General features: G+C 38.4%; 1 protein-coding gene across 4 annotated transcripts; it reads right to left on the bottom strand.

Annotated features, from left to right (window-relative positions):
• Positions 1-13: 13 nt before the first annotated feature.
• Positions 14-26,896, bottom strand: LOC143879820 (pumilio homolog 5-like). Of its 4 annotated transcripts, XM_077382431.1 has the most exons (12): positions 26,671-26,895; positions 25,480-25,566; positions 21,969-22,620; positions 20,738-21,158; positions 19,759-20,647; positions 19,510-19,651; positions 19,255-19,362; positions 16,426-16,638; positions 16,170-16,280; positions 7,595-7,789; positions 3,881-4,052; positions 14-415 (listed from the first exon to the last, which is right to left on the bottom strand). In XM_077382431.1, exons 2-12 carry the CDS (start codon positions 25,482-25,484, stop codon positions 393-395), a joined length of 2,931 nt encoding a protein of 976 aa, XP_077238546.1. In that variant the 5' UTR covers positions 25,485-25,566; positions 26,671-26,895; the 3' UTR covers positions 14-392. The 4 variants fall into 4 exon arrangements, with proteins under 4 accessions (XP_077238546.1, XP_077238543.1, XP_077238544.1 ...); XM_077382428.1 differs by having other exon boundaries at positions 19,759-21,158; XM_077382429.1 differs by having other exon boundaries at positions 19,759-21,158; positions 21,969-22,617.
• Between the last annotated feature and the right edge of the window lie 253 nt (positions 26,897-27,149).

Raw genomic sequence — 27,149 nt, 5'->3', positions numbered from 1 at the left:
GAATCAACAAGAGTGTCAGAGAACAACAATATTCTACCGGAGAGGCAAATGCCCCTCTCTACTTTCTCACAGAGATCCATGACACTTGCACAATATATTTCTATTACAAAGCAATCTACAATACCCAAGTTCTATACATATACAATATACAATTCTAAGAGATACATATAATACATATATACTAACTTTACAGTAACAGAACTACTACAGAAGAAGCATGGCCTGCAGATATCTCAGGAACTTCACAGCCTCTTCAAAGAAATTGGATTTGGGAGGGAATCGCTCACTACGTTGTGCTTTTCCAATGCTGGAAAAGAGGCAGTGGGTGTTTCATACGATAGTTTTCACCCACTGGTATGATACTGGTGGGTACTGAGAAACGCCTTTTATACTCATGATTCTGAACTGGTGATTTCTGAAACAATTGGAACAATTCAACGATTAGGGCATGGTAGTAATCAGCTAAAAAATGCTACATAGGAAAGTGCCATACAAAAACAACAGCTATTTGGATGCAATTTGAAATGGAAAGACCGACAGAGAGACTCAAGTCCAGCACAGAAGTCAGAAGTCTCTGTCTTACTAACACTTGAAACTATTTTTATAGTAAATGAAAAAAAATACCATCTTACCTAGGTGACACTACTATCTCATTTTCTCTCTCCTCTCCCACCATAATCTCCCTTGTCCCTCTTCCATTGAATCCGGCCTAATTACGCAACACGCTTCTTAAATCCCAACACCGGCAGACCTCAACCCTTTAGTTCATCAACTCTCTCTCTCTCTCAAATCAACCTCAGAAAGCCGAAAAGGCTCAGAACAGAAGCCCTCTCTTCTGCCTCCATCTCCCCCTTAGCATGCTAGAGAGAGAGTTTCTTGGTGGGTGTTGGGGGGGGGGGTTGTTCTCATTTAAGAAAAAATAGACACACACACATATATATGAGCTTGAGCTCACAAACAGTTTTCCCATATATATATATATATATATATATATAGAACATTTCCTACACACTAGCTTAAAATACATTGGGGGCCCACATTGTTTGGGTGATCCAAACAATTCATTTGAATGGTCATCACATAGATAGGGTGTCCACAAAATATCAGATCCATAGGATCATCCCAACCCTACGATTTGTGGAGGTAAAATGGACGTGTATAAACCTTCAGAAATTAGTCCATTTTTTGCCTCCATAGTTTGAATGGTTAGGATGATCCTATGGATCTGATTTTTTGTGGACACCCTATCTATGTGAGGATCATTCAAATGAATGGTTTGGATCACCCAAACAATGTGGCCCCCCACTGTATTTTAAGCTAGTGTGTAGGTAACTTGCCTACACAAGTGTGTAGGTAACTTACCTACACAAGTGTGTAGGAAATGTTCTCTCATATATATATATATATAACTTTTTTTATTGGCTGTTTGTAGGTTTTTTAGTATTGTAACGATGTTTAACTGCTAATTAGAAGAGTGTAAAATGAAGAGAGAGGAGTGTCATTAGTGGCTGCCACACATCCAATAGCAACCCGAAAAACAGCCCCTCTGGTGTAAGGGAATATGAAATTGCATTTCAATTTAAAGATTAAGATTGTTGCTTGGATAGATCAGTGATCGGTATTGCATTGTGTTGGACATGATAGTTTGGGCCTACACAGTTATTCGGGTATCATAGCCATAGATGTCAAGTTTGTCTTGCAAGAAATATGACATAACGTGTCACCAAGCAAAACTGTATAGCAAAATGCACTTCATACGTATCAACTACACTGGTCCTTTTGCTAATTAGAAATATAACTTAAATTAAAATTAACTTTGAGGGCGTCATTAATAATAATTTTGAAATAGTATCAAAGTCCTTTTGCTAATTAGAAATATAACTTAAATTAAAATTAACTTTGACGGCGTCGTTAATAATAAATATAAAATAGTATCAAACATGAACCTTACTCGAATATATAATTGCAAATATGCAACAATAATAAAGCAAAACGCATGATAGTTGATTTGATGAGAAAGACGTTTGTATCATGCTAGTTGTTTTAACCAACAAAAGTATCCATTCAGTATCTGGTATAAGTATCGGTATAGCAATTATATTGTGTTGGACATGATAGTTTGGGCGAACCCAATTTTTCGGGTATCATAGGCACAGATGTCATGTTTGTCTTGAAAGAAATATGACACAACGTGTCACCAAGAAAAACTGTATAGGAAAATGCACTTCATACTTATCAACTACGCTGGTCCTTTTTTTATTAAGTTATATTTCTAAGTAATATTTCAAGTTCCAGTGTTGACTCACGACTGGACCATTGAACAACTCAGCAAATGTTACCACAGGTGACAACGCCGTAATGTAGTACCACTGGCAGTAACGTAGCCAAGACCTGACCCAAGAACGAAGCATCGACCATTCAAGAAAATCTTTACGACCTTCAAATAGAAATACATCTACCTGTAGACTTAATTAAATTTAACTTAGAAGATGTCATTAATAATAAATGACCCATACTCAAACATATAATTGGCTAATTGCAAATATGCAACAATATTAAAGCAAAAGGCATGATGGATGAGACTGGCTTTTTTTTTTATGATAATATGAGAACGACATGTTTGAAACACGATAGTTTTTTTTAACTAACAAAAGTATCCATCAAGTACCTGGTATCATGAGGTTTTAAATTTCCAAAGAAACCGACACGAAACGTTTCTGTTTCCATCCCCACCGAAACCGAAATGAAAGAAATGCATAGACCAAAATTGTAAGTGTGATAGTGGTATACTAGATCAGTATGTAGTACATAATTATATTTATATCAATTGAATGCGAAATATGGCGCATGTATTATGTATAAATATTTATATGAATTGCATGTGAAATTTGGTAGGATATTAAATTATCAGACATGCGTGACAGTGCATGTGACTAGGTGTTCGATGTTTTTAAATCATTATTGATGGTTTTCTTGCTTATGTGAAGGTTTCTAAGTGTGTATTTATGCTTATTATAGCATTTCCAGAAGTTTCATCTTTAAATTCTATCATTTGCATACGATTCCATATGTATTTGTGGTTTAAAAGGATAGACATGCGCGACAGTGCATGTGACTAGGTGTTCGATGTTTTTAAATCATTATTGATGGTTTTCTTGCTTATGTGATGGTTTCTAAGTGTGTATTTATGCTTATTATAGCATTTCCGGAAGTTTCATCTTTAAATTCTATCATTTGCATACGTTTCCATATGTATTTGTGATTTGAAAGGATTTCCACCGAAATTTCTAACCAAAACCGAAACGTTTCTTTGGCGACTGAAACCGAAATTCAAAACCTTCTCCGGTATAAGTATTGGTATTGCATTGTGTTGGACATGATAGTTTGGGCCTACATAGCTATTCAGGTATCATAGTCAAATATGTCAAGTTTGTCTTGCAAAAAATATGACACGACGTGTCACCAAGCAAAACTGTATAGGAAAATGCACTTCATAAGTATCAACTACACTTGTCCTTTTACTAACTAGAAACATACATAGTATCATGGCAAGCTTAGGCTTACAGTATTTGCATTCATGGCATGAAAAAAATGATCATGGCAGCCGCCAATGCAAGTTCCTATTCATATAGGTGCACCAGAGAAAGATTCAATTAATTCCACATTCAAATTAATACTGGTAGAATACAATATACATGAAAGAATCATGAAGCAAACAACATACAAAAACATTTCAAATGCGTCACTTATCAAACAAGGATAAGATCAATTGGGAGCTAACATTGAATAGCAACAACCGACAACACTTAGTAGTATCTATATCCAAGCCAAGATGTTAAAAAATGTGTATAACTTTCAGAAGAATAGAGCAGATACACACCTTCACCAGAGAGTTGTTCGAACCGAGCAACAATGTGCTTCCCATATGTGTATTTCTTCAATGCTTGTAGGTGAACTCTTATGCGATTAAGCAATATTTCATGTTGCTTATTCGTACATGTTTCAAGAATCTTCTGGACCACATAATTTGCAAACTGATCCTTCATCATGGTCTAGAACATAAATGCAAGGCATGAATTAAGTTCACAAAAACAAGTTCCAAGGAAGTATTATACAATACTAGATACTAGCATAATCCCCTAAAATCTCTCTGTTTTTTTTTTTGAAAATTAACAAAAATTTATTAATAAATGATAGGGACAAGATTTCAACAATATATATTTTTTTGAATGGTAAAGTTGGTTAGTCATGGTATCAAAGCCAAAGGTCTCGAGAGTTCAAACCTCCTAGATAGCAAAAATCCACATGCGGGGACCACATGTGCCACGTGTTTGCCGAGTGGGCCACACACGTGCGAGGGAGTGTTAAAGTATAAAAGATAAATAACGCCTTTCTCCAACAGCTTAAGCTTTTGGAGAAGTTGGTTTGTTAACACAAAGAAACCACTGCTTCAATATTGGGGCAGAGGTTGCGAATTTATCCAAACATATATACTCAAGAATGAAAACATGGACAGCAATACAGTCAGAACAACAAGAAAATAATTTATTTAACCAGTATAAACTGCAAGTCCAAAATGAAATTATTTTTGAGCGATGTAGGAGAAGAAACTTACCTATGAAAAAATGAGCTGAAACTTGGGCCCCAGGTTACCATAATTAGTAGTTATCAAGGTTTGAAGCAAAGCTAGATCTGTTGTCCAATTCCAGGTGACCTTTCTAAATCAGTTACATTTATCTCAACATTATCTCCATATCTTAATAATAATAGCTTCATCGTCCAATCATGAAGTGTGTATCTCTGTAAACATAAGGATGGCGGATCTTGGATTTTTCATCCTCTGCAAGAATAAGTCTGTATTTCTGTAACACAGATTGATGACAAAATTCGAGGACCAACCTCTGCAGCGAGGTAATTGGAAGTGCAGCAACTGCAAGTTATGAACTTCAGATAGCAAGTTTTTGCTTCAGTTGTCGCTCTCACTAGGAAAATACACTGAACCCTAGTCATGGGGGTAAAGATGTGAAAGACTGTGAGAACAGGAAGAAGGATTACGAGATATCCGTGGAGGAACCGGAGTCACATTTATAGCGCTCCTCCCCAAGGTAAAGGGTGCAGTGAGCCTAGGGGATTTTCACCCAATTAGTCTAGTTGGATGTTTATACAAAGTCTTGGCTGAATCCTAGACAGTGAAGACAAATCCTAGACAGTGTTGCAAATGTGGTAGTTAACACCACGCCAAACAAGGAAAAGGGCATCATTTATAAGTTGGACATGGAGAAAGCTTACGACCGGGTGGAATTGGATTGTCTGGACTTTAGACTACTTAATGAGGAGAATGGGTTTGGAGACATGCAGTGAGCTTGGATACTCAAGAGACTGAAGGAATGGTTGGCCTTCTCGGATGTATGGTAGACCGCTTCCAACAAAATATCTTGGCCTCCCTACGTGTATAGGTTGGCCGAGAAAAAGGGAATGAGATCCAATTGTGAGAGTAGAGAAGAGATTAGACACATGGAAGCGTAATCTGGTCTCTCTAGGTGGAAGAATAACCCTCATTAAAGCGGTGCTGGAAAATATTCCAATTCATCAATTATCAATCTTTAAGTGTCCAAAGAGTGCCATCAAGAGAATAGAGCAGATATAAAAAAAGATTCCTTTGGGGAGGATCGGGCGAGAAACAAAAACTTCATCTGGTCAGCTGGAAGGAGGTTTGCAAGCCTATGAAGGCCGGAGGCTTTGGGATAAGGAGGCTGAAGGAAATGAATGATGCTTTACTTGGGAAATGGCTGTGGCAGTTCGGGGAGAAGGGGGATCATCTTTGGGCTATGGTCATTGCAAGTAAATATAGGGCAATGCTAGGGCACTGGGCATAATGCTCTAACCGTTTTATAGAGGGAATCAGGTTTAGAGTTTACAAAGGGGATAGAAGATTTGTCATTCAAATAGAAGATTTGAAAAGGGCTTCAATAAATTCTATAGACCCGATGCCCATCTAAAAATTTTAACAACTAACATGGAAATCAAATTTTAGTTACTGGGTACTCTAGGAAGAACTGTCCACGTAATTATTGCTAGCTATCTGAATTTGGTCCAGGTGCGTATGAAATATGCTGCAAGTTATCTGACTTTTGAATGTTGACGACTTGACGTACATATAATTTAGTCAAATAAAGATTAATATATATCCAATCAGCATATTTTATCAATTATATAAAATTTAAGCATGTATTGTTAATAGTCAACAAACTAAGAAAAACATGAGTGGTCCAATTCTACCCACAGCTGCGAATTTTTTATCCAAATTCGATTGTCCATGCAAAGGGTCGGCTATCCCCCCCTGATTCTATCCCCTCCTAGGCCTCCTCTCTCCAAAGCATTGTATCTAATGATTTGATAGGAATGTGCTACAAAAGACAGTAATCTTTTTCCAATTAATCACAGGTAGGGTTCTGCCAAACCCCACATTACCCAAGCAAAAAAATAAAACGGATCAGAATTTTTCAATAGGGCTGACTACGTGCATGTGTAATAGTATCCCAGCAGACTTAGGAAAATGATATTAAGTACAAACGGAATTGTCCAATTCTACGCACAGAATTCCAAACTGACAAAGCTAGGCTGGAGGCAAGGAAATCCAGATCTGAATTTTTCAATAGGGCTGACTACATGCATGCATAAAGCATTCCAACAGACTCACGAAAATGATAACCTATTTCAATGAGAAAACCAGCGACAACCTTTTTCAATGTAATCAAATTATGAAAGGACTCTAAATTCAAAAGCAAATTTCGTTCTCGCAGCCACACTCACCATATCCAATGCTTTAAATTTCGGTCTCCATGGAAATGTAAAGTTTTCGGTTTCTTTTGAAAATTTTGGTGGAAATCCTATAAAATATGCAAACCTATGTAGACATGCAAATGATAGAATTTTAAGATGAAATTTAAGAAATGCAAAAATAAGCATAAATACACAGTAAAAAAAACTGTCACAGAAGCAAAAAATCCATCCATAATGGTTTAACAACATCAAACACCTAGTGACATGCACTGTCAAATTCAGTACATGCCACATTTCACATGTAATCCATATAAATATTTATACATAATACATACACCACATGTCACATGCAATTCATATAATTATGAATTATGTAACTTATCTGAGCTCGAGCTCAGGAACATATAAATATAATTATGTAACATATACTGATAGAGTATAACACTAATAGACTGACAAATTTGATTTCGATGTGTTCGATTTCAGTATGCATTTCGGTGGGGATGGGAACGGAAATATTTTGTTTGTTTCGTGTCGGTTTTGATAGAAATTTAAAACCAAGATTCGTCTAACTTCCATTAATCACTAAGACTACATAATTGGAAAGAGACTGTACATCCGATAAATTACATTAGCATTTTCTCTTATGGTGACAAGGATAACTGAGAGTAACTTGAGATTACTAAATAGAAAATAGAATCAAGTATCAAACTTTAAGAGCACTAGAAGAATAATAATACAGGTAAATGTTCTATTTAAAAGCAAACAATGCTTTTTATTACAACATACAATGCTTTTTATTACAACATACCAGTAAGTTATCGTTTCCTTCTGTTTGTCCAACAATTTCCTCAATCAAAAATTCCCGTTCTGCAGCATCACCATGCTCCAAACACTTCTCAATAACATTGGATGCAAATTTATGCTGACTCATCTGTACAATTTGCCCAGCCATTTTCATTATAATTTGGCTTCTTTCATGGGGTTTTCCTCGCTCTAAAACATGCTGCAACCAGTATAATCATATTAGAATTTCAGATCCAGTGAACAAATTGAATGTCCGAGACCATTCAAATATCACAACAGAAGGCCCGATGGAAAACAAGACATTTTTTTTTTGGGAAAAAAATCGAATTCAGATATTTTTATAGGCAATAAGAAGCAAAATTTATTAAAAATAAAGAAAAGAGGTACGGAGCAATGCCTAATGACAGAGTTCGAGTTGGAAAGAATCAAAGAAATATTTGCCCGAAAAGTATGATGCACACAAACCATTAAATATGTGTGTGTGTGATGCACACAATACTTGTAACATGGTTTTACCTATGATGAGCCCTTTTATATTAGCAGAATAAAGAAAATCTCGGTACTGAAATATGCTGAAGACATGCAAGCAAGACCAACATGAAAATTAATGCATGCATTAGTTGCAAAAAATGCCCAATGTCGTATTATCACGCGTATCTAGTCCAATACATAGAGAGTTGGAATAGCAATAACCAATGTTGAACTCCACTAATTTCCACCAAGCTCATTGGATATGTTAAAGTATAAAAGAATAAATGACGCCATCTCCATCAGCTTAAGCCTTTGGAGTAACTGCTTGTGTCACATGGTATCAAAGCCAAAGGTCCTGAGTTCAAACCTCCCGGGGATAGCAAAAATCCACATGCAATGGTCAACCCAAAAGTGGAGCCACATATGCCACGTGTAGGCCAACCTAAAGAAAGAGGGGCCAACGTGAGGGGGAGTGTTAAAGTATAAAAGAATAAATAACACTATCTCCACCAGCTTAAGCTTTTGGAGTAACTGGGAGTTTCACAGGATATAAGAGAAAATTCAATTTTATGTCTCCAGCACCAGGTGATGCTAGATTTAGACATCCCAAAAACAAAACGTGATCTAAAGCACTTGGGACAGTAGGAATGAGAAAGTCCAGCTATTTTCACAAAACTATGCAAAAGGAAACAACATATCATGATTGTTCCCTATCACCTATTCTTTGTAAAGCTAAGCTTTTTTCATATGAGGATTGATGTTTTTCATCCAATAAACAACTGGAGGCCTTACGCATAAGGATCAAAATAAACAAGGGTATTGATGCAGTTGTGAGGATTCAAAGTCTCGAATTGGAATTATTAGTAACACGAGCGGCAGAAAAGATCATTGTAAAAAAACGGTCAATTTAGAGGGCATGCACCCTGAGTTATAAATTTCCACTGAAAATTACATGAAACAACCGAAATGGTTCTGTTTCCATCCCCAAACACACACAGAAACCAAGATGGGCAGTGACAACTCTTTAAATAATAAACATTGGGTTAGTGAAATTATAAAAACATGGTTGTGCTGATATCATTTCCCTTCCATAATTTTACAAGATTTCCAACGAAATTTCCAATTGAAACTGAAGTATCCGTTTCCATGCCGACCGAGACTGAAAGCAAAATTTAAAATATTGCATCCATACATTGAGAAGATAGCACAAAAGCGCCACTCCCAAAAATTGAGACCTCATGCATAAGCGAGGTTATGAACAAGCACCACCCCAAAAATTGAGCTTCCATGCATGAACAATGTAGAATGACTTGACAACTCGAGTAAGACATGTTAGATATATTGTTCTATATTGAGGGTATACTAGTCATGTCACTAGTATACCCTAATATTGTGTGTGTGTGTGTGTGTGTGTGTGTGGGATTTGCTAGCGTCCATCGCAGAAGGCATTTTGCGGATGGTCTGTTGCATTTGACGGCATCCACCTTGTGAATGAAGACAATTTGCTGAAAAGTGAGCATCAGTGGCTGCTGTCAGATGCAACAGACCATCCGTGAAATACCTTCTGCGATGGACGCTAGCAAATCCCTATATATATTATATTTGTAGGTGATTAACTCTCACACTCTTCTCTCACTCTCCTTCTCTCTTCAACGTAGTATTAGAGCCCTAGGGTTACCATGCCCTATGGACCACCCTTACAAGCCACCACCATACCCCATGCAAGTTGCCGCCCCTTTCTCCTTTCACTGAAATTGCCGCCCCTCCCTCCTCCCATTGACATTGCCACTACTATCCTTCACTACTCTAGGCCACCGCCCCTCACCCCATACACTCTTGCTGCTGCCCCAACCAAACTTAGTCTAAAACCCTAGCAGCCCCTCACCCCATAGCCTCTTGCTGTCGCCCCTCCCTCATTCTTCTTTCAAGCCCAAACCCAAACCCTAACCCTACTGTGTAGTCTCAACCCACTGGCTCCACTTTATCTTTTGTTCTTTGTGTTCCGAAGTTTCCTTTTAATTTACTCTCCGTTAGTTAGTTAACTAAATATCTAAATTGTTATGTTTCCTTTTTCCCCCTCTTATTGTGTATTTCAGGATCTGAAGACTGGGAAGAGGATTGATTCGGGCCGTGAGATCGATGGCATGTATTATTTTGAGTAGGGCAGTGATGGTGTTGCCCTGCGGAGCTCTGTTGATGCATATCAGTGGCATTATCGCTTAGGCCAATCCTCTGCTGACTGTTGAGAAGCTTTAGAAATCTGATGTAGTGTCTAGTCATGTTTAGTCCTTTACTTGTGAGTCGTGTGAGTTGGGTAAACTTCATCGGGTGTCTTTCCCTTCTCAAGTTGTTGATCGTGTTTCTCGTCCATTTGAGCTAGTACATTCTGATGTATGGGGTCCCTCTAGAACTTTGTCTTTACATGGTTTTCGATATTTTGTTATTTTTGTTGATGACTACTCAAGGGTTACATGGTTGTTTCTTATCAAAGATTGTTCTGAAGTTTTTAATGCATTACGTACTTTCTATTCAGAAATTTCATTTCAATTTAAGTGTTCAATTAACTGCTTGTCTACTGATAATGCCATGGAGTACTTCTCTATGTGTAATCGGTTTAAGCAGTTTCTTGATTCTCATGGTATTACCCACCAGTGTTCTTGTCCCTATACCTCTTGATTCTCATGGAAAATCCAATATCTTTTAGATATGACTCGGACACTTCTGTTTCAGATGAAAGTACTCAAATGTACTGGGGCGATGCGGTTCTCACAGCATGTTTCTTGGGGATTCATCTCCCTTCCTCCGTCTTATCTGATCAGACGCCATTTTCTGTGTTATATCTGTTGGGTACCCCTTTTCCCTTGGTCCCACGTGTCTTTGGTTGTACATACTTTGTTCAAAAGTTGGCTCCTAGTCTTGACAAGTTGGATCCTCATGCGGAAAAGTATATCTTTCTAGGTTATTCCCGTGCCCAGAAAGGTTACAAGTGTTAGAGTCCTCTCTTGAAGAGAACTTTCATTTCCACTGATGTTACATTCTTTGAGTCTATTCCTTATTTTTTCGACTCTGTTACCGATCTTGTGGGTGAGTTCGAATTGCCTCTTTAGTTACTGTCTGCTTATCTAGAGGCTCCTACTTCTCAGCAGCATACACGTGGCCTTGTCGGATTGTGCATCCTACTACAGATGCATCCTCTCCACTCGACCATCCTACTCACCGGTCTGACAGATCGCCTGCAGGTAATTAGCCACCTGCTGACCTCTCTAGTTCTACTTCCTGATTTGCCTATTGCTTCACGCACTCGATCTCGTACTATCACTCATCCTATTTCTCAGTTTGTTTCTTATGATCGTATCTCACCCGCCTAACCATTAAAATAAAATTGTATCTCACACCCCTTTCGTTCATATGTTTCTAGTTTGTCTACTATCACCGTGCCCAAGTTTGTTTCATATGCTCTCGCTCATCCTGGGTGGCATGTTGCCATGGATGCTGATATGGCTGCTCTTCACTCAAACGACACGTGGCAATTAGTTTCTCTCCCATCTGGAGCTCAGCCTGTTGGATGTTGTTGGGTGTTCACCATTAAGTATTTACCAGATGGGACCGTTGAGCACCTTAAGGCGCCTCTTGTTGCGAAGGGGTATACTCAGACGTTTGGAGTAGACTACACATAGACCTTCTCCCCTGTGGCCAAGATACCTTCGGTTCGAGTACTGATTTCCCGTTCGAGTATTGATTTCCATAGCTGTTAATCGAGGTTGGCCATTATATCAGTTGGATGTTAAAAAAGCGTTCTTACACGGTGATCTTACTGGGGAGGTGTATATGGAGCAACCACCGACGTATGTTGCTCAGGGGGAGATTGGCTCATCAGTTTGTTATCTTCGCAAAGCCATTTAAATCTTAAGCAACCTCAAGCATGGTTTGGGAAATTCAGTGATACGGTCTTGAGCTTCAGCATGAAGCAGTGTGTAGTTGATCATTCTGTTTTTAGTTACTAGTCGGATGCTAGATATATATTTTTGATCGTGTATGTGGATGATATTGTCATTACAGTGAATGATAGGACATGCATACATAAGCTAGAGACTTTCCTTCAGAAAGAGTTTCCATTATAGACCTGGGTCGTCTCAAGTATTTTCTTGGGATTGAGGTCACCTACTCTCGTAGTGGTGATGAGGACATCAACAATGGGCGTGAATTCAAGGTTTACAAGCGCAGACGTGGACGAGACTGATGGTGGAGACTCTAGCATAGACCACAGACATGGGCCTCTTTTTTTATTATTTATCTTCTATTTTCATTATTTTATTTGTACTCTACTTTTTAGGCATCGAATCTCATCCGTTTGGTGTATTTTTGGTATTATTAGAAAGGTTTTTCAATTACCCATCTAATGAGCCCAAGATCACATGTTTGGATGCGATTTGAGCAAGTTATGAGTGTTTTTAGGAAGTGGTATAGGTCTATTACGGGATTACTATTTTAGGTAAGTTTTTAACTTTATTTAATTTACATTGGATTAGATGAATGGTTGAGATTAGTTGATTAGGTTTAAGTTATCTTCTAAGATTTATTTTCTTATAAATATATCTTATGAAAGCAATGTAAAGGACTTGTTGCATATTGAATAGAATTGATGTTTTGCTTGAAGCCAGAAATTTGGGCTTTCTTCTTCTCCCTTCTTCTTGTGGTTTGGAACCATCTTCTCTCATCTCCTCTCACGTATTCTCTTCTATTTCTTCAATAAAATCAGCACAAACAAGGTTAGTAAATCAGATTTTATATTTTCTTTGTTCTTAAACCCTAAAACTAGAAAAACCCAAAATCCATAGTCCATAGATCTCCCTTGTTCTTCAAGATCTTGTTTTGAGATTTTGAGAGATTGTTTTAGTGATTAAACCTCATCTAAAACTCACAAGAATCTCAACTTGCAAACCTTTTTGAACCCTATTGCAAATTCTTACTCTTTTCAAACCCGGAAACCCTTTTTAAAGATCCATAGCCTAAACCTACCATCAAATCAGAACATAAACCCTAGAATTGCCTTTCTTTTACCTATCTAAACCCTTACCTAAGATCTGGAAAGCTTTCCTTCAATTTCCAGATTTGCAGAACTTACCAAAATACCCCTACGGCTTAAATTTGGACTGTTTTGACCCAATTCCTGCTGCTGGACATTTTTTTCTTCATTGATTATTATTAATTTCTCATGCTTTTGTTAGATCTAATTGATAGGTCTTACATTATCTTTTAGTTCTTTTAATTGGTTGCAGTTTCGGACTAATCCTTCTATTATCAATTCATCTTACAAATCTTTATCACTTTGATTGATTTGTATAAGGTTTAGTTCATGCTTAATTATGATCTTTACAATTATTTATGCTATTTAGGTCTCATTATTGCTAACGTCCATAGATTAATTAGGCGTTAATTCAGCCCTATGTTAGTTGTTAAGTGTTCTTTAGTTCCGCTAAAGCCCTAAACTGTCCTAAAGTCTGAATCCCATTAGGAGTGTAGAATTTTCCTTAAATTAGGTATTCTCTTGCATCAAGTGGACTTTCTTTATCGCGGAGGAAATGTGTTGGATATATTAGAGAAGACATGCTCATTGAGAGTAAAACCTGCTGCTAAACCTATGGACCTGAATGTATAGCTTCTTCAAGATCAAGGAGACTTATTAGATGACCCAGGTAAATACAGAAGGTTGGTTGGGAAGTTAATCTATCTGACCATTACTCATCTTGACACCTCGCTTGCAGTAGGAGTGGTCAGCCAATTCATGAGTTCGCCATGCATTTCTCATTGGGCAGCAGTGATTCAGATCATTATATAGTTGAAAGGTACCATAGGGAAAGGTTTGTTTTCAAGAAACATGGCCATGTGAAGCTAGAAGGGTTTACTGACGCGGATTGGGCAGGATCTCCAGCAGATAAGAGGCAATCACTGGATATTGCACATTTGTTGGAGGTAACTTGGTGTCACGGCGAAGTACGAAGCAAGATGTTGTAGCTAGATCATGTGTAGAAGCATAATACCAAGCCATGGCACATACATGTTGAGAGCTGACTTGGTTGAGCTCTCTTTTATCAGAAATGGGTATTTTATCTTCATCTCCAGCACAGTTACATTGTGGCACTAAGGCTGCAATCCATGTCGCTACAGTTCCAATCTTTCATGAGCAAACTAACCACATCGAAGTGGGCTGCCACTTCTTTATCAGAGGATTCAGAAAGACGGCATTGTCTTCACCCGATCGGGAGATCAACTGGCAGATGTGTTCACTAAACCGGGATCAGCTAAGTTAAATGATATTTGTAACAAGCTGGGAACGTATGACATATACATTCTAGCTTGAGGGGGTCGTAGATGTATTGCGCTATATTGAGGATATACCAGTCATTTCACTACTATCATAATCTCGTACTTATATGTGTGTGTGTGTGTGTGTGTGTGTGTGTGTGATATTTATGTGAGGGTGATTAACTCTTTAACACTCTTATCTCATATCTCATTCTCCTCTATTTAACAAGACCGTTCATTTCTGAAACTGACTTGATTACAGAAATGCACAAGCACCGATAAGAAATTATGTCATGCACAACATGATATATGTATATCCTTAAATAAAAGTCCTTGAGACTTTTAAAAGTAGGATTTTTCGCGTGGTTGTGGAAGGAGACTCAATTGCAGCCTCCAATGAGGCACTGGTTGGAGCTGTAGTCCAAGGCATTAAGCTCCTAGAAGCAAATATGATGGATCAGGTGGTTGTGGAGGGAGACTCAATTAATGTCGTCAGGCGGTGGAAGTGGAGTCATACCTTCCTTTGGAGATTTGTCCAATGGTTTGACAAGATTCAAGACCAAGTAGCATTCTCATCTATCTCCTTCCAGCATCTTAGAGGTCGGCAAATACGGAGGCCGATAGACTGGCAAGGGCTGGGGTATATAAGGAGAGTTTAGAACGGTATGATTATCTTCCTCCTTGAGCTTCTTGGGTTCTCTCTGTAATTGATTATGATATAGTCTTATGTAATTGCTTATCTCAATCGCAGGGTTCCCTGCTTTTTCTTCTCTTTAATACAATCAATTGCCGTTAAAAAACGCAGTTAGTTTAAAGTTAATTTTTTTTGAATGATTACTTTAATTAAAACTGAACAACGATAAAACTGTAAACAAGAAGTTTTTACATAGATTTTTGTGAAAGCACAAACGGCAACATGCTAAATTATAATGTATATGTTAAAAAACCTCCCCAAGTCAATTCTCACTCGCAACCATGGTTTAAAATTTCGGTTTCGGCAACCGTTTCGGACCCCACCGAAAATAGAAATTTCGGCGAAATCCAAAATGTCGGACCGAAATTTTGTAATTTGGTTCGAAATTTCAGCCTAAATTTTAACACTTTTTTAAAAATAAATAATGGCATTTAATCGAAATTTCGGTTTCGGTCTCCACCGAAATCCGAAATTTCAGATTTCGGTCGAAATTTAAAACCATGCTCGCAACAACCTCCAAATCAAGAAGACTCGTCTTGCCCCAAAACAAGAATTGAAAAAAAAAAAAACTTTTAACAATAATTTTCAACTATCTCAAAGCTAATGCATGTCATCAAAAGGTTACTGGTTTCTTGGGCTCTTGGGAAGCGTGGAGTTTGACCAAAGGTAGTCGAAACTAGGTTAGGAACAAAAAAGTGGGTTAGGTACAAGATTTTAGCGATTTCTTGGGGCTTTGGGGACAATGAAGTTTGAAGGTGTCCAAATGTGGGTTAGATGCATGAAAGGAGATGGTTCCATAGTCTTCACCACTTGATGGATCCATGAAGCTCAACTTTGATGGCAGCGCGCATTGGGCATACTTGGTTCAGCCAGCGGTGTGGAAAATTTATGAGATCTTAGAGATCCAGTTGGCCATATGGGAGAAAATCTGACAGTGGAAGTAGATTCTCTACATGTGATAACTCAAAAATTTAATCCATCAAAGCTACTGGGCAAGTCCATGTCCTTGTCCAAGTTTTTAAACTTTTTTACATTGCTGACCTTAGCAAGGATCAAAAGGAAAGGGCAAATAGACAACACACTCAAGAATAGGCAAACAAGACATCACCTGGGTAACATAATTGCCATACTGGTCTTGGGCTAGAGAACAAGCTGACTGCAAGATCTCATCCACGATGCACTGACTTTGCTTCTCATTAGTACAATGCTCCAAAACTCTCTATCACACGCACAAAAAATAATAGTAAATAAAATAAATAAAAAGATATAGAGAGAGAGAGAGAGAAGAAATCAAATGCACGGGATTAGAAAAGACAAAACTATAAGGGGAGCCCTTGCAACCGTTTCCTATCCCCTTATTTTACCTGGATAACACGACAACCATAAGGATGAGTGGAGAGTGACGCAACTTGGCCACGGAAAGCAGACATGATAAAGTCAATTTTCTCTGTTGGCACACATTCGATGCATTTCTGTATCACATGGTTTCCATTTTGATCGCGTACGCATTGCATAACATGCCCATCTAGTTCAAGGACAAGTTGAGTTTTCTGATCAAGCTCAATAACTTCAAGAGCCTGCACCAAATTGATTAGATGAGAAACTGACAATTTTGTTGCTTAAATTTTGACTGGTAGAAAATACAATAATGATCAGTGTGATATTTCAATAAGAAATCTAGAGTTACAGAACATAATAGCTGGCTAAGCAATATCTATTAATATATGCACACATATATGTTCAAAAAGTCTTTCTAAATCTCTCAATAGTTCTTCAAGGAAAACAATGTATGCCTTGTTTGGATTGGTAGAGACCCACAATCAGAACTAATATTAGTTGCTCTTCAGGATTCACAGCAGGTACAATATCATAAAAGTAAAATACCATAATGGCAAGCAGATTTTGGGTCCTTGAATATTTATTAAAAAAACACATCAATATAAAAACAAGTGAGGAAGGGAAACAATAGGAACATTCTAAGTATGACAACAATGTGTGAGTGTTCTCTTTGAATGGTAGATAATTTTATTACGAAAAGGGAAGGGGAAACCCCACGACCAAGATGGTCAGAACAACGAGACTAAAAACGGAAAATATAGATAGCAGAATATAATGTCCCTCAAGGAGGGGTAAATCCAAATATCGCCAAACGGCCGTATCAACTCATGCCTGGACTAATTTGTCTACATCACTATTAGCGGATCTCCTAATGTGTCGGAAAGAAATGAGGAAGCCCGAAACCCAATCTTGCATCTCATCAATCCAATGCAGAAATCTCCAAAGATGAGGGTTACTACTATCCTCCAACCACCTGATGACATTGAGGGAGTCCCCCTCAACGATCAAATTTCCAAGGTTTCGGCTCTTTGTGATCCCGACGCCCTTTAAGAGCGCCCTCCCTCCGCTTCGTTGGAATCAGTGATCCCAATTGGACCCAAGAAAGACCACCAGGTGACGTCATTCTCATATCTGAGAACTCCTCTAACTCCCACAGGCCTTGGGTTATCCATACTCGACCAATAGAAATTTAGGTTCAACATCCCAGGACCACAAGGGGCCCATGAAGGGGAAGGGACATCTACCTACTCTTCACTCATACAAATCTCTCTCCATCCGCACACGAGCTCATAATTTGAGATAAACCCGAAAGATGCTAGGATCTTCACCAAGAAAATGGTTAAGGAAATCACCTTAGCATAGATAAAATGCAACCTTTTTACCAAGCTTTTGAAGAAGGCACAGGTGTTCCTTTCCTTCCACATATCCCAAATTGGTGGCCAAGAGGACCACACTCCATAAGATCATCCCTTTCTTCCCAACACTCCAATAGGTCAGCAAACCGTAAAGAGAAGACCCAGGATAAACTGAATCTCCTGAGGATTCGGCTCCATACATATCTAGCTAACCTGCAATGAAGAAAAATATGATCCACTGACGGAGAGGATTCAGCTCCATACATATATAGCTAATCTGCAATGAAGAAAAATATGATCCACTGACTCCCCTGCCTCCACACACAAGGCACAGTGGTTGATGATAAGCAACTACACAAGTGGTTCACAATAAGGATCTTATAAAGGAATACAATTGGAAAGAACTAGCCCGTGTTTGTCAATATCGAAAATAATCTGACAAAAAATAATGTTAAGTTTCCAAAATTCCTTGATTTCCCCCTAATTGACATAAGATTCTCACAAAAGCAAAATGTAGCTTAGCAAGGTAGGTGACCCTTTTTTATGGAAAAGGATCAGTTCTTCAGCCGAGTTCTTCTTGTTTGTGGTGCTTGAATTGGAACTGCTTTTGGAAGATGGGTTAGGTGCAATGCAATCAGAGTTTTAGTACTTTCAACCTCTCCAAAAAAGGCAAGGATTGTGGGGTTTCCAAAAGAACAAATGGGTAACATGGATCATCTCTGAGAAACCTCTTGTACTCTACACATTTATAGAGAAGGTTGTTTCCGACTAGGTGAAGATGTTCTATTAATTAGATTACATTTTTCTCGTCCCAAAAAAATTCAAGGATATTTTTCCATTCAGATGTGTAAGTGATCGCATTTTTATCCGTTTGAATAAAAGATAAGCGGGCAACTTGACTGTCCAGGAAATGAAGAGCAACTCAATAAATCTTGACAGGTCTAGTAGATTGTGCATTTTGCAGGTGCACTATAAATGAGTTGCTATGGTTATCCATCTAAGCTGATCATCTTGAAGTATGTAACCATTGGGAAACCATAAAAACAGATTTTCTAAAGGCATTTCCTTTTTATACATATTAAACACTATATGGCAGACTAATATGTAAGTGTTGACCTAAGCCCTTGGCGCTCGGCTACCAAACCGCATGTGAGCTGCCAAGTACAGATCTTCCTAAAAACTTGAAGCCCCACCTCCCTCGCGCCCAAGATGCTCATCCTCAGGATCTGAAGGAGAAGCATACCTATCAGTCAACGACGTCGCCTTGGACTCTAGGAGAGGAACAATCACCAAAGGAAACTGCATGAGTTACTCCAGAAATGGATTTAAAAAATCAAGGTTGATACACAGCAAGTCAGCAACGGATCCCTATTACATAAAGGGCGGGTGCAATGCAGTTCAGTATCATGCAAATTCAGGTGCATAAGCGTCTCAAAACCTATTGATTCAGTTGAAATGTAAAAAAGAAGTGTAGAGATATGCTACGAGAAGTTATAATACCTTCTGAATTACACGACACCCATACATCTGAAGGCTCAAAGGTAAAATATGTCCAGCGAGTTGATTAGCAAGTTCTTTCCTTTGCTCAGGGCTTCCATGCTCAAAGAACTGTAGACATATAGAATCAATTATCCAAACATTCTGTCTTCAAGAAACAATATACAAAAGCCAAGCCTGAACAGGAAGAGCATAGATACAAGATGGAATATTAAGAAAACGAAGAAAGAGAGCAGGTCTCGTTTGGGAAAACCATACCTTTTGAACAACATAATTTCCAAACACGTCAGTCATCAACTTTGGAGCATGAGGGAGGACTTCTTCAAAAACAGATGCCTTCTCTTCAGCACTACAATTTTCCAACTTCTGCTGAATAAACCGACTCCCATGTTGGTCAGCACTGATGCCAAAAATTCACAACCAATTACTTTTCTTGCAAGAGAAATAATGTTTCAAATATACAATTTCATAGATATGAAATAAAAAAACAGTTATTTAGAAGCTTGCCTGAACTCAACAATACGCCCCGCAATATCAGACAGCTCAAATCTTCGGGTTTTGCAGGATTTCAATTCCTCAAGAAAAGAATATTGTTTTGAGTCATCAAACTTTTCAGTTCCTCTTTGTCCTTGCCATCCAGAATATGTTCCTAAATCTCTATTAGTGCCCAGTGGAAACCTGAAATTCTCATTTTTCCTTCCTGAAAAGCACATTCCAGACATTGGCGAACCTGGTAGAAGTGGACTTGCAAGAGGGGAGGTTGGGTATTGCATCATACCACCTATATTTGGGGCACTTCCATATGAATTTGGAGTTGTGGTCCCCACTTTTCTTGGGCTTGGAATGCTTAGGGCTCGACCTCTCGGATACTGGGATTTCTGGTCAGCTGTATATGCAGCCGGGTGAGCCCCTTTCGGTGAATCAAAGGCACTCTGGCTTCCTATGATACCTACCCTAGATGCCAAAGGATCATATTGACCTGAAGCACTGTATGCATCCTCAGAAGGATGCTGAAAGTAATGCATGTAAAGAGGATCAGTAAAAGAAGGCTGCGGTGCTAGCCCTAGCTGTCCATAAAACTTGTACAGGTGTTGTAAATCAGCTCCAGGTGGAATATTTCCCGCAGTGGTGGACCCACCAGCAGAGCCAGCATTGAAGCTTGGACCAGAAGGATTATTGAAAGCCATAGGAATAGCACTATGAGAAGGATATCCAGCTAAAAATGGTGGCACAAGTGGGGCATTCAAAGCATATCCACCAATGCTATACTGGGGAGCAAAAACACTTGAAGGTTGCAAATTTGGGTAAAAAGGATTTCCAGAACCCATATAAGCAGTAGCAGTTGCATACAAAGGAGGGGTAACTCCAGACGTCTGAAATACTGGCTGCATCTCAACTGAGGAAAAATTTGAGTGGGCATAAGTAAAATTATCCATACCATTGTAAAAATGGTTTATTCCTTGAGAAATCATCTGAGAATGGGCACCTTGAACTTCGGAAACAGTGCTTCCTTGTGGGTACAATTGGTTCCGTGGCAAATTACTATGTTGAGCATGTTGTCGCACTTGTTGATTTCTGCGCCCCTCAGAATTGGGTAGGTTAGATATACTAAAACTTTTCATTTCAGATTCAATGCTACTAATATCTGACCCAGTCACACCACTATTTAAGACTTCATCATCCAAATGAACATCCCCACTGTTTGATTCCCTTTGTAAGCCAATGTCATGCACACGCAGAGTAGGTCCCACAGTTGCCGTGTCCGACTCCTGTATTTTAGCCGCACTGGTGGAAGAATCATGTGAAGTGTTGACATTGGGATCTTGTTCACTTGCTTCGTCTGTTGCTGCATTACTTGATAAGCGAGACTGATTATATAATGGAGATGGAGTTCGTGGAAAGTCTTCCTGGAGGATATGAAACAATCATACAACATAGGAACTGCATATTCACAGACTAAAAGCATAGAAAGAGGTAAACTTTTAAGGCCACTGATATTTGCACTACCATGTTTTGATAATTAGACAAACTCACATTGTCTTTTACTTTTTAATTGGCTGCTGAGAGCTTTTTGGGAATTGTAATAGCTTTTGACAGCTGGTTAAATAATAAAAGACAAGGTGAGTTTGCCTCATTATCAAAACATGGTAGTTGGAATATCGGTTGCCATTTTTAATTGGTGAAGGATTCTGGCTTAAATTCCAGAAGCTTCTGTAGACAATCCACAGCATAGCACTAGCAAGCCAACTCCAATGCAATGCATCTAGTACTGGTAGTAGTTAACCTCAAGCCAACTGGTAAATAACAATTTAGCAATGATAAACAATATGAACCATGTTAGAGATTTTTGGCTTCCTTCCACCTTGCGGTAGGGAGGTGTGTTTCCATGTTTGTCTGTCTGTTTTTTCTTCCTTTGTTCTTTTCTGGTTACATGGAACATCTCAGTCTTCTTGCTTATTTAATGCATTTTCCCATTAAAAAACAATACGAACCATAGATAATAACCCCGACAAACATGTGCTGAAAATTGAAAAAAGCAGCACATTCTTCCAAACATGCACTAACAAATTTTATATATCCAAGTATGAAACCTGTGTTTATAATAAGGGAATGAATGTATTACAGCATAACCGTTTTTACCCATAACAAGTACAAGATTACAACTCATACACAATGATAGCAGAGTGATCTAAGTGTCTTAGGATTAAGTTCCTTGCCTGTATCAAATCCACCAGACTTTTGAGGCGACCTGTCGTCAAGGTTGTGAACTCTCCCGCCAGAAACCCACTACTACTTTCTGCCCAATCACTAGAAGCCTCTCTAGGTGATCTTTCATCCTCAGACTCCTCTTTATGAGTAGAGAGAGAAGCTCGAGATAAAAATAATGAGCCGCTGTTGCCGTCATCGAAAGAAGTCAACCTCCGATTATCCCCAAAACCGCCAATATGGTTAGCAAGACGCCGGTTCTCCTGTGAGATAAGAGGTGGAGGAAGCCTGGGATTCAAATTGACATTAGACCAGTAGTATGCTAAGTAGGCCGGATCGGCACGGAGTTGCTCCTCAGACCCACAATTTTCAATCGCATTGTTTAAGTTCGTCAATCTATCTTCCACACTGGAATTTTGTTGACCAATAAGGTTCCCAATAGCTGCAAACGATCCTTCCATGCTTGGTGGTGCACTTCCACTCCGACTAGGGACCACATCCTTCCCATTTACAGGAAGCCTATGGCCCGTCAAAAGCAACCCTAACTCCTGTTCTGCCATATTAGTCGATGATGATATAAATGTTCTGGGCTCATTAGACGAAGGCCACTCTCTGGCTCCATTTCTTCCCACCAATCTCATCGGACTCTCAGTCATCATTCTTCTTGAAACAAAGAAAGAAAAAAAAACAATAGAGCTCCTTCACTAAAATAGATTTCAGTTTCCACAAAAACAATGTGATAATTTCAATATTTGTTGCATTTGTAATTATGATGAGCAAAAATACAGGAAATTAAGATACAACAAAAGAAACATGAGAAAAGGACATATGCAACAAGACAACATTGACAAACAGGTCAGAAAGAACCTTCATCATAATATAACTTGCTCAAAATCGATTGTGATTGTAGAGGGAGGAGGACATCATGAAAGGATGGAGGATTTGGGATGGGGGTGCAACTCGGGTCGGGTTCAACCCGAAAAAAGGTCGGGGCGGGTCGGGTTGGTTTCGGGTCGGGTTGGGTTTTCCCAACCCGGGTTGAGGGTTTGGGCAACCCGACCCGAGTTCAACCCGACATTTTTTATGAATTTTTTTATTCTATGGGACGGGTTGAACTCGGGTCTGGTCAGAAAAAAGGGTTCCTCGGGTCGGGCCGGGTTGAACCCCGTCGGGTTGGAAATCAGATCGGGTTCGGGTTGGAAAAAAGGGTTCCTCGCGTCAGGTCGGGTAGGCCTCAACCCGACCCGAGTTGCACCCCTAATTTGGGAGCCAGTCTTTGTAAAATATCAGGTTTTAAGGACATGGTAGACCAGGTCAATCAGGAAATCAAGGCATACGTTCAGAGGACAGGAGAGATAGAATCCAAAATTGTAAAATGTTCTGAAATAGAGAAGGATTTTCTGATGAGAATCGGAGTTGACAAAGATGTTTAGAATTAGTGAATTTGAGATGCATGGGTTGATTCATGTTTCTGTCTTAAAGGATGAGATACAACGTGGGAATGTGGAAAATGAGAAAATTATCAAAGATATTGATTATTTGAAGAATTCATTGCTTGCTTTGAACTCATTTAAAGATCATTCTCGTGGTGGTTTTGCGATCATTTTGGGAGCAAAAGAGATGGAAAAATCGAATACTGGAGCAGGAGAGAAAAGCTGCATGAAGGGTGGCCATCTGTGCCCGAATGATAATCAGACCATCCATGTTCCAGTTCTGACAGATACACAGCTTGCTGGAAAATATATGTTCAAATTCTCCAATTTGCCTTGCTCGAGAGAAGTACCTGAAACTCTCCAACAAAAAGGGAGCAGGTATTTCCACCCATCTCTTTCATGTAGAACTTTTTTTATTGGTTCAAACTTCAAACAACTTACAATGAGCTGTAGGAACATGTATTTTTTTTCAAATAAAAGAGATAGGTAACAACACTATTTCTAAAAAAAATCATAAGATAACTTGCTTGGACATACATTCAAACTGAAAATAAACCATAACCTTAGGAATCAAAAAGAAGGATCAAAGCCTTGTAATACCATCTCATATAGGCAATCATTCAGCACATTTACCATAAATTTGACTGGAAGCAAACCAGGTTATTCTTTTAGAAATATAAGTTCCAGTCAAAGTTGGAAGGAAAATCAACAACCAACAAAAAGGTAACAAATGGTTCACAAAATTCAAAGACCCAGGCTATCTTCTACCGATAGTGAAGCCAGAAGTTGCCAAACATGCACCCCTAACACAAACTGCTGACCAAACCACATGACTATCATAAAATTATTTATTATTGTGAATTATGATGCATTCCGACAAGATTGGTTCAGCAGGAAATGCACCAAGAACCAACTCTTGAACCAAAAAGCAAAAAAAAACTGTATTGCCTCGTTCAGCAAAACGACCTCTAAATGTTGGAGACAATGACAATCTCCTACATAAAAACAAGAACCTGTGATTATAACTTTACAGAATTTACTTGAGGAATGAAACACTGAGCTTTTAATCTCAAAAGCCTAGCTAAAAAAACAAGGCAGCAGAAAGTTTCTATCTCAAACATCACTTGAGATCCAAAGAAGCATGTGAAACCACCAGCTAGACAATAATGTTGGCAAACCTATGATTTTGTTAAAATAAAGTTTTATAATCAGATGCAGATACCAATAAATGTACATATATGATTTTCAGGTTGATCTACTCAAACAAGGAGGTAGTTCATTGCTGTTTGAGAAGCCAATCGCAACTGCTTTTCTTTTTTCAGAGTTGAGATTTCCTACGTAACCCAGAAAGGCATTAAATGAAAGGTCAAGCACAGGTCACTTAACAGACCACCCACCCTCTGCCTTCTCCCTTAGAAACTCATTTCCTAGATGAACTTGTTTGCAATAGACAGAGAAAGAGAAGTTGTGGCAATTGTGGTATGAAGGATGATAGACCAACCCTATCATGACTAGCAAAGTGACGCTTCACTTCGGGCAGAAAGCACAATCCACTTACTGGAACGACGCAGGTACTCATGCCAAAAAGTGATACAGCTAAGTATCATCATGTCTATTGGTCTTACTATATAAGATACAGCTAAGTACCATCTTATGATGTATACATTGTTTTAATGTTTCCTCTTCGATTAAAATAATGGATTGCATCATCTAACGCAATTTTTGTGTCAGATGATACAGCATGGCATATAAATGCTTTTGGGTTGTGACACGCATTGTGTTCCTTGGTCTTAAATATTTGTTATTTACAGATATGCCACAGAGCACCAATGTACATAACGGAAGCAATACAGGCTCATTTAGTTTATGTTTTATTTTTTTGGTACAAGCATATTTATTAGCAAGAGAATTAAATCAATACCAAAAGTAAAGTCCAATCCTTAGAATTATAAGAGTAAAGAAAGAAGAAAAAAAGAAAGACTGTCATTCACATGCTTACACTATGAAGGCATATTGCATCACAAACAACAAATAGAATCTGGAATTCTGATAGATACTTTCAAAGATCCCATGATAGCATGCAGCCTACCTCATTCATAAGCTATATGATAGACCTCAAGCTTCATGGGAAGCCGAAATTTAGCTGGGAATGGGATACATGGGAACTTCCTCACTTCTGCAACGAAAAGAAAAATCAACAAGTCGGCGTTAGGTACTAAATTATTACATATCACAAGGAAAGTTGCATATGTTTATCCTAGATGCTGGATATTAATCATAGATTGTGGCTGTGCATATAAGCGTTCTTTCATCGGCTCATAGTTTTTTCATCCGTAGTTTTATGTGGAAGGTGTAACGTCCATAGTTTCCATTATCCTGCTTTCACTCCTCCTTGATTTCAATTTGGGTGCCAACAAGCTTCTCAGTTTCCATTATGGCTCTAAAGATGTTTCCATTTCATTTCACAAGTAGGTATCCAATCCATCAATTTTTTTTTATAAAAGAGGTAACTAAGCAAGATTATAGGCCCTGTACATTTTTTTTAAACAGCAACATGGGAGTATCTGAGAGTGTTTTGTCTAATACTAATAATAGTAGTAAGCAGGTTGACTCAAATAATTCAAGGAAAATAGTGTGCCCAACTTGGATTAACAGAAGAATAGCTGAAAATGAAGACAAAACTGCCATTTCAAGTACAAAAATAGAACCTCAAAAAGCAGCCTTTCTGAAGACTAGTTCCTCACAGACTCTACAAAAGTCCCTAAAGTTTTGCTAGAACCAAGTTTTCTAGCAAAATAACATCAAAAACAAAAATAAGCAATCCTACAAAGTAGATTTCCAACCATTTCTTAAAAAAACAAAAAACGAAACAAAACAAAACAAAAAAAACCTCATGCAGCCATAAATTGACTGAAAGTTCAACCCTACAACGTAACCTTCCATTCACTGAAAGCAATCTCCTCCAACTAAAATCAACAGCCAAAACCAAAAATTCAAGCAATATAGAAACCCTAGAAAACGCCATTTTCTGCAACCAAGGTTCTTCAATCAGCAAAATTTAAAACAAAAAAAAACAAAAAAAACAAAACTTCCATAACAAAAAATCAAAAACAGAAATCTGAGCTTGGAATCAAAACGGACAATCTGAACTTGTTTCTAGTAATGAAAGAGCAGGAAAGGTAGAAATTTAGGTGTACTAAAACGAAATCCATTTCTTAAACCCTAGATTATCTATCACAGTGAGAATCGTGAAGTGAGAACAAGGAATGAAGACTCTTACCTGGTTTTAGCATCCTAGAAACCCTAGGTCTCGAATAGGAAGCTCGAATTCATGGAAAAGCGAATCCAAAAATGAGATTTCTTGAATTTCAGCTCAAAAAGGAGAGAAAGGCGCTTTCTCTCTCTCTCTCGAGGTTTTTCTGACCCCGAAAACTGAAGTGAAGCCAGGTTTTGGATCTTTCTTTATATTAGACGCTAACAAAAATGACTAAACTGCCTCTTTCCGTTTCAAAAAGTCGAATAACGCCAACCTTCATTTATAGGCTCCTCGATCGAGGTAAAACTGTAAAATCTTCTAAATTTCACGTTATTTAGGAAATGTTCAATGTTCTGATAAAGACAAGACGGTGTTGCTTCTCCTAAATTGAAGAGCTTTTGACCTGCAATTCGGGAATAGGCTAATAATTAAGGTTCCGATGACGATTTTCCCCTTGTCATTATCTAAAATTCATGGAAAAAATGATATATTTGCGTCCCCTT

Source organism: Tasmannia lanceolata, unplaced genomic scaffold (genome assembly GCF_043159265.1).
Source record: "Tasmannia lanceolata isolate RefF3 unplaced genomic scaffold, GAP_Taslan_0.1 ptg000006l, whole genome shotgun sequence".
Classification (NCBI taxonomy): domain Eukaryota; kingdom Viridiplantae; phylum Streptophyta; class Magnoliopsida; order Canellales; family Winteraceae; genus Tasmannia; species Tasmannia lanceolata.
Note: the sequence above shows the minus strand (reverse complement) of the source record. Positions and strands in the feature narration are given on the sequence as shown.

What these genes read in the sequence shown, in the direction of transcription:
- LOC143879820 (XM_077382428.1), bottom strand. An exon ending in GAAATTATGTTGTTCAAAAG is followed by an intron (nt 19,363 to 19,509) that starts GTATGGTTTTCC and finishes ATATGTCTACAG; the next exon opens with TTCTTTGAGCATGGAAGCCC. An exon ending in AAGGAAACGATAACTTACTG is followed by an intron (nt 4,053 to 7,594) that starts GTATGTTGTAAT and finishes TTTATGTTCTAG; the next exon opens with ACCATGATGAAGGATCAGTT.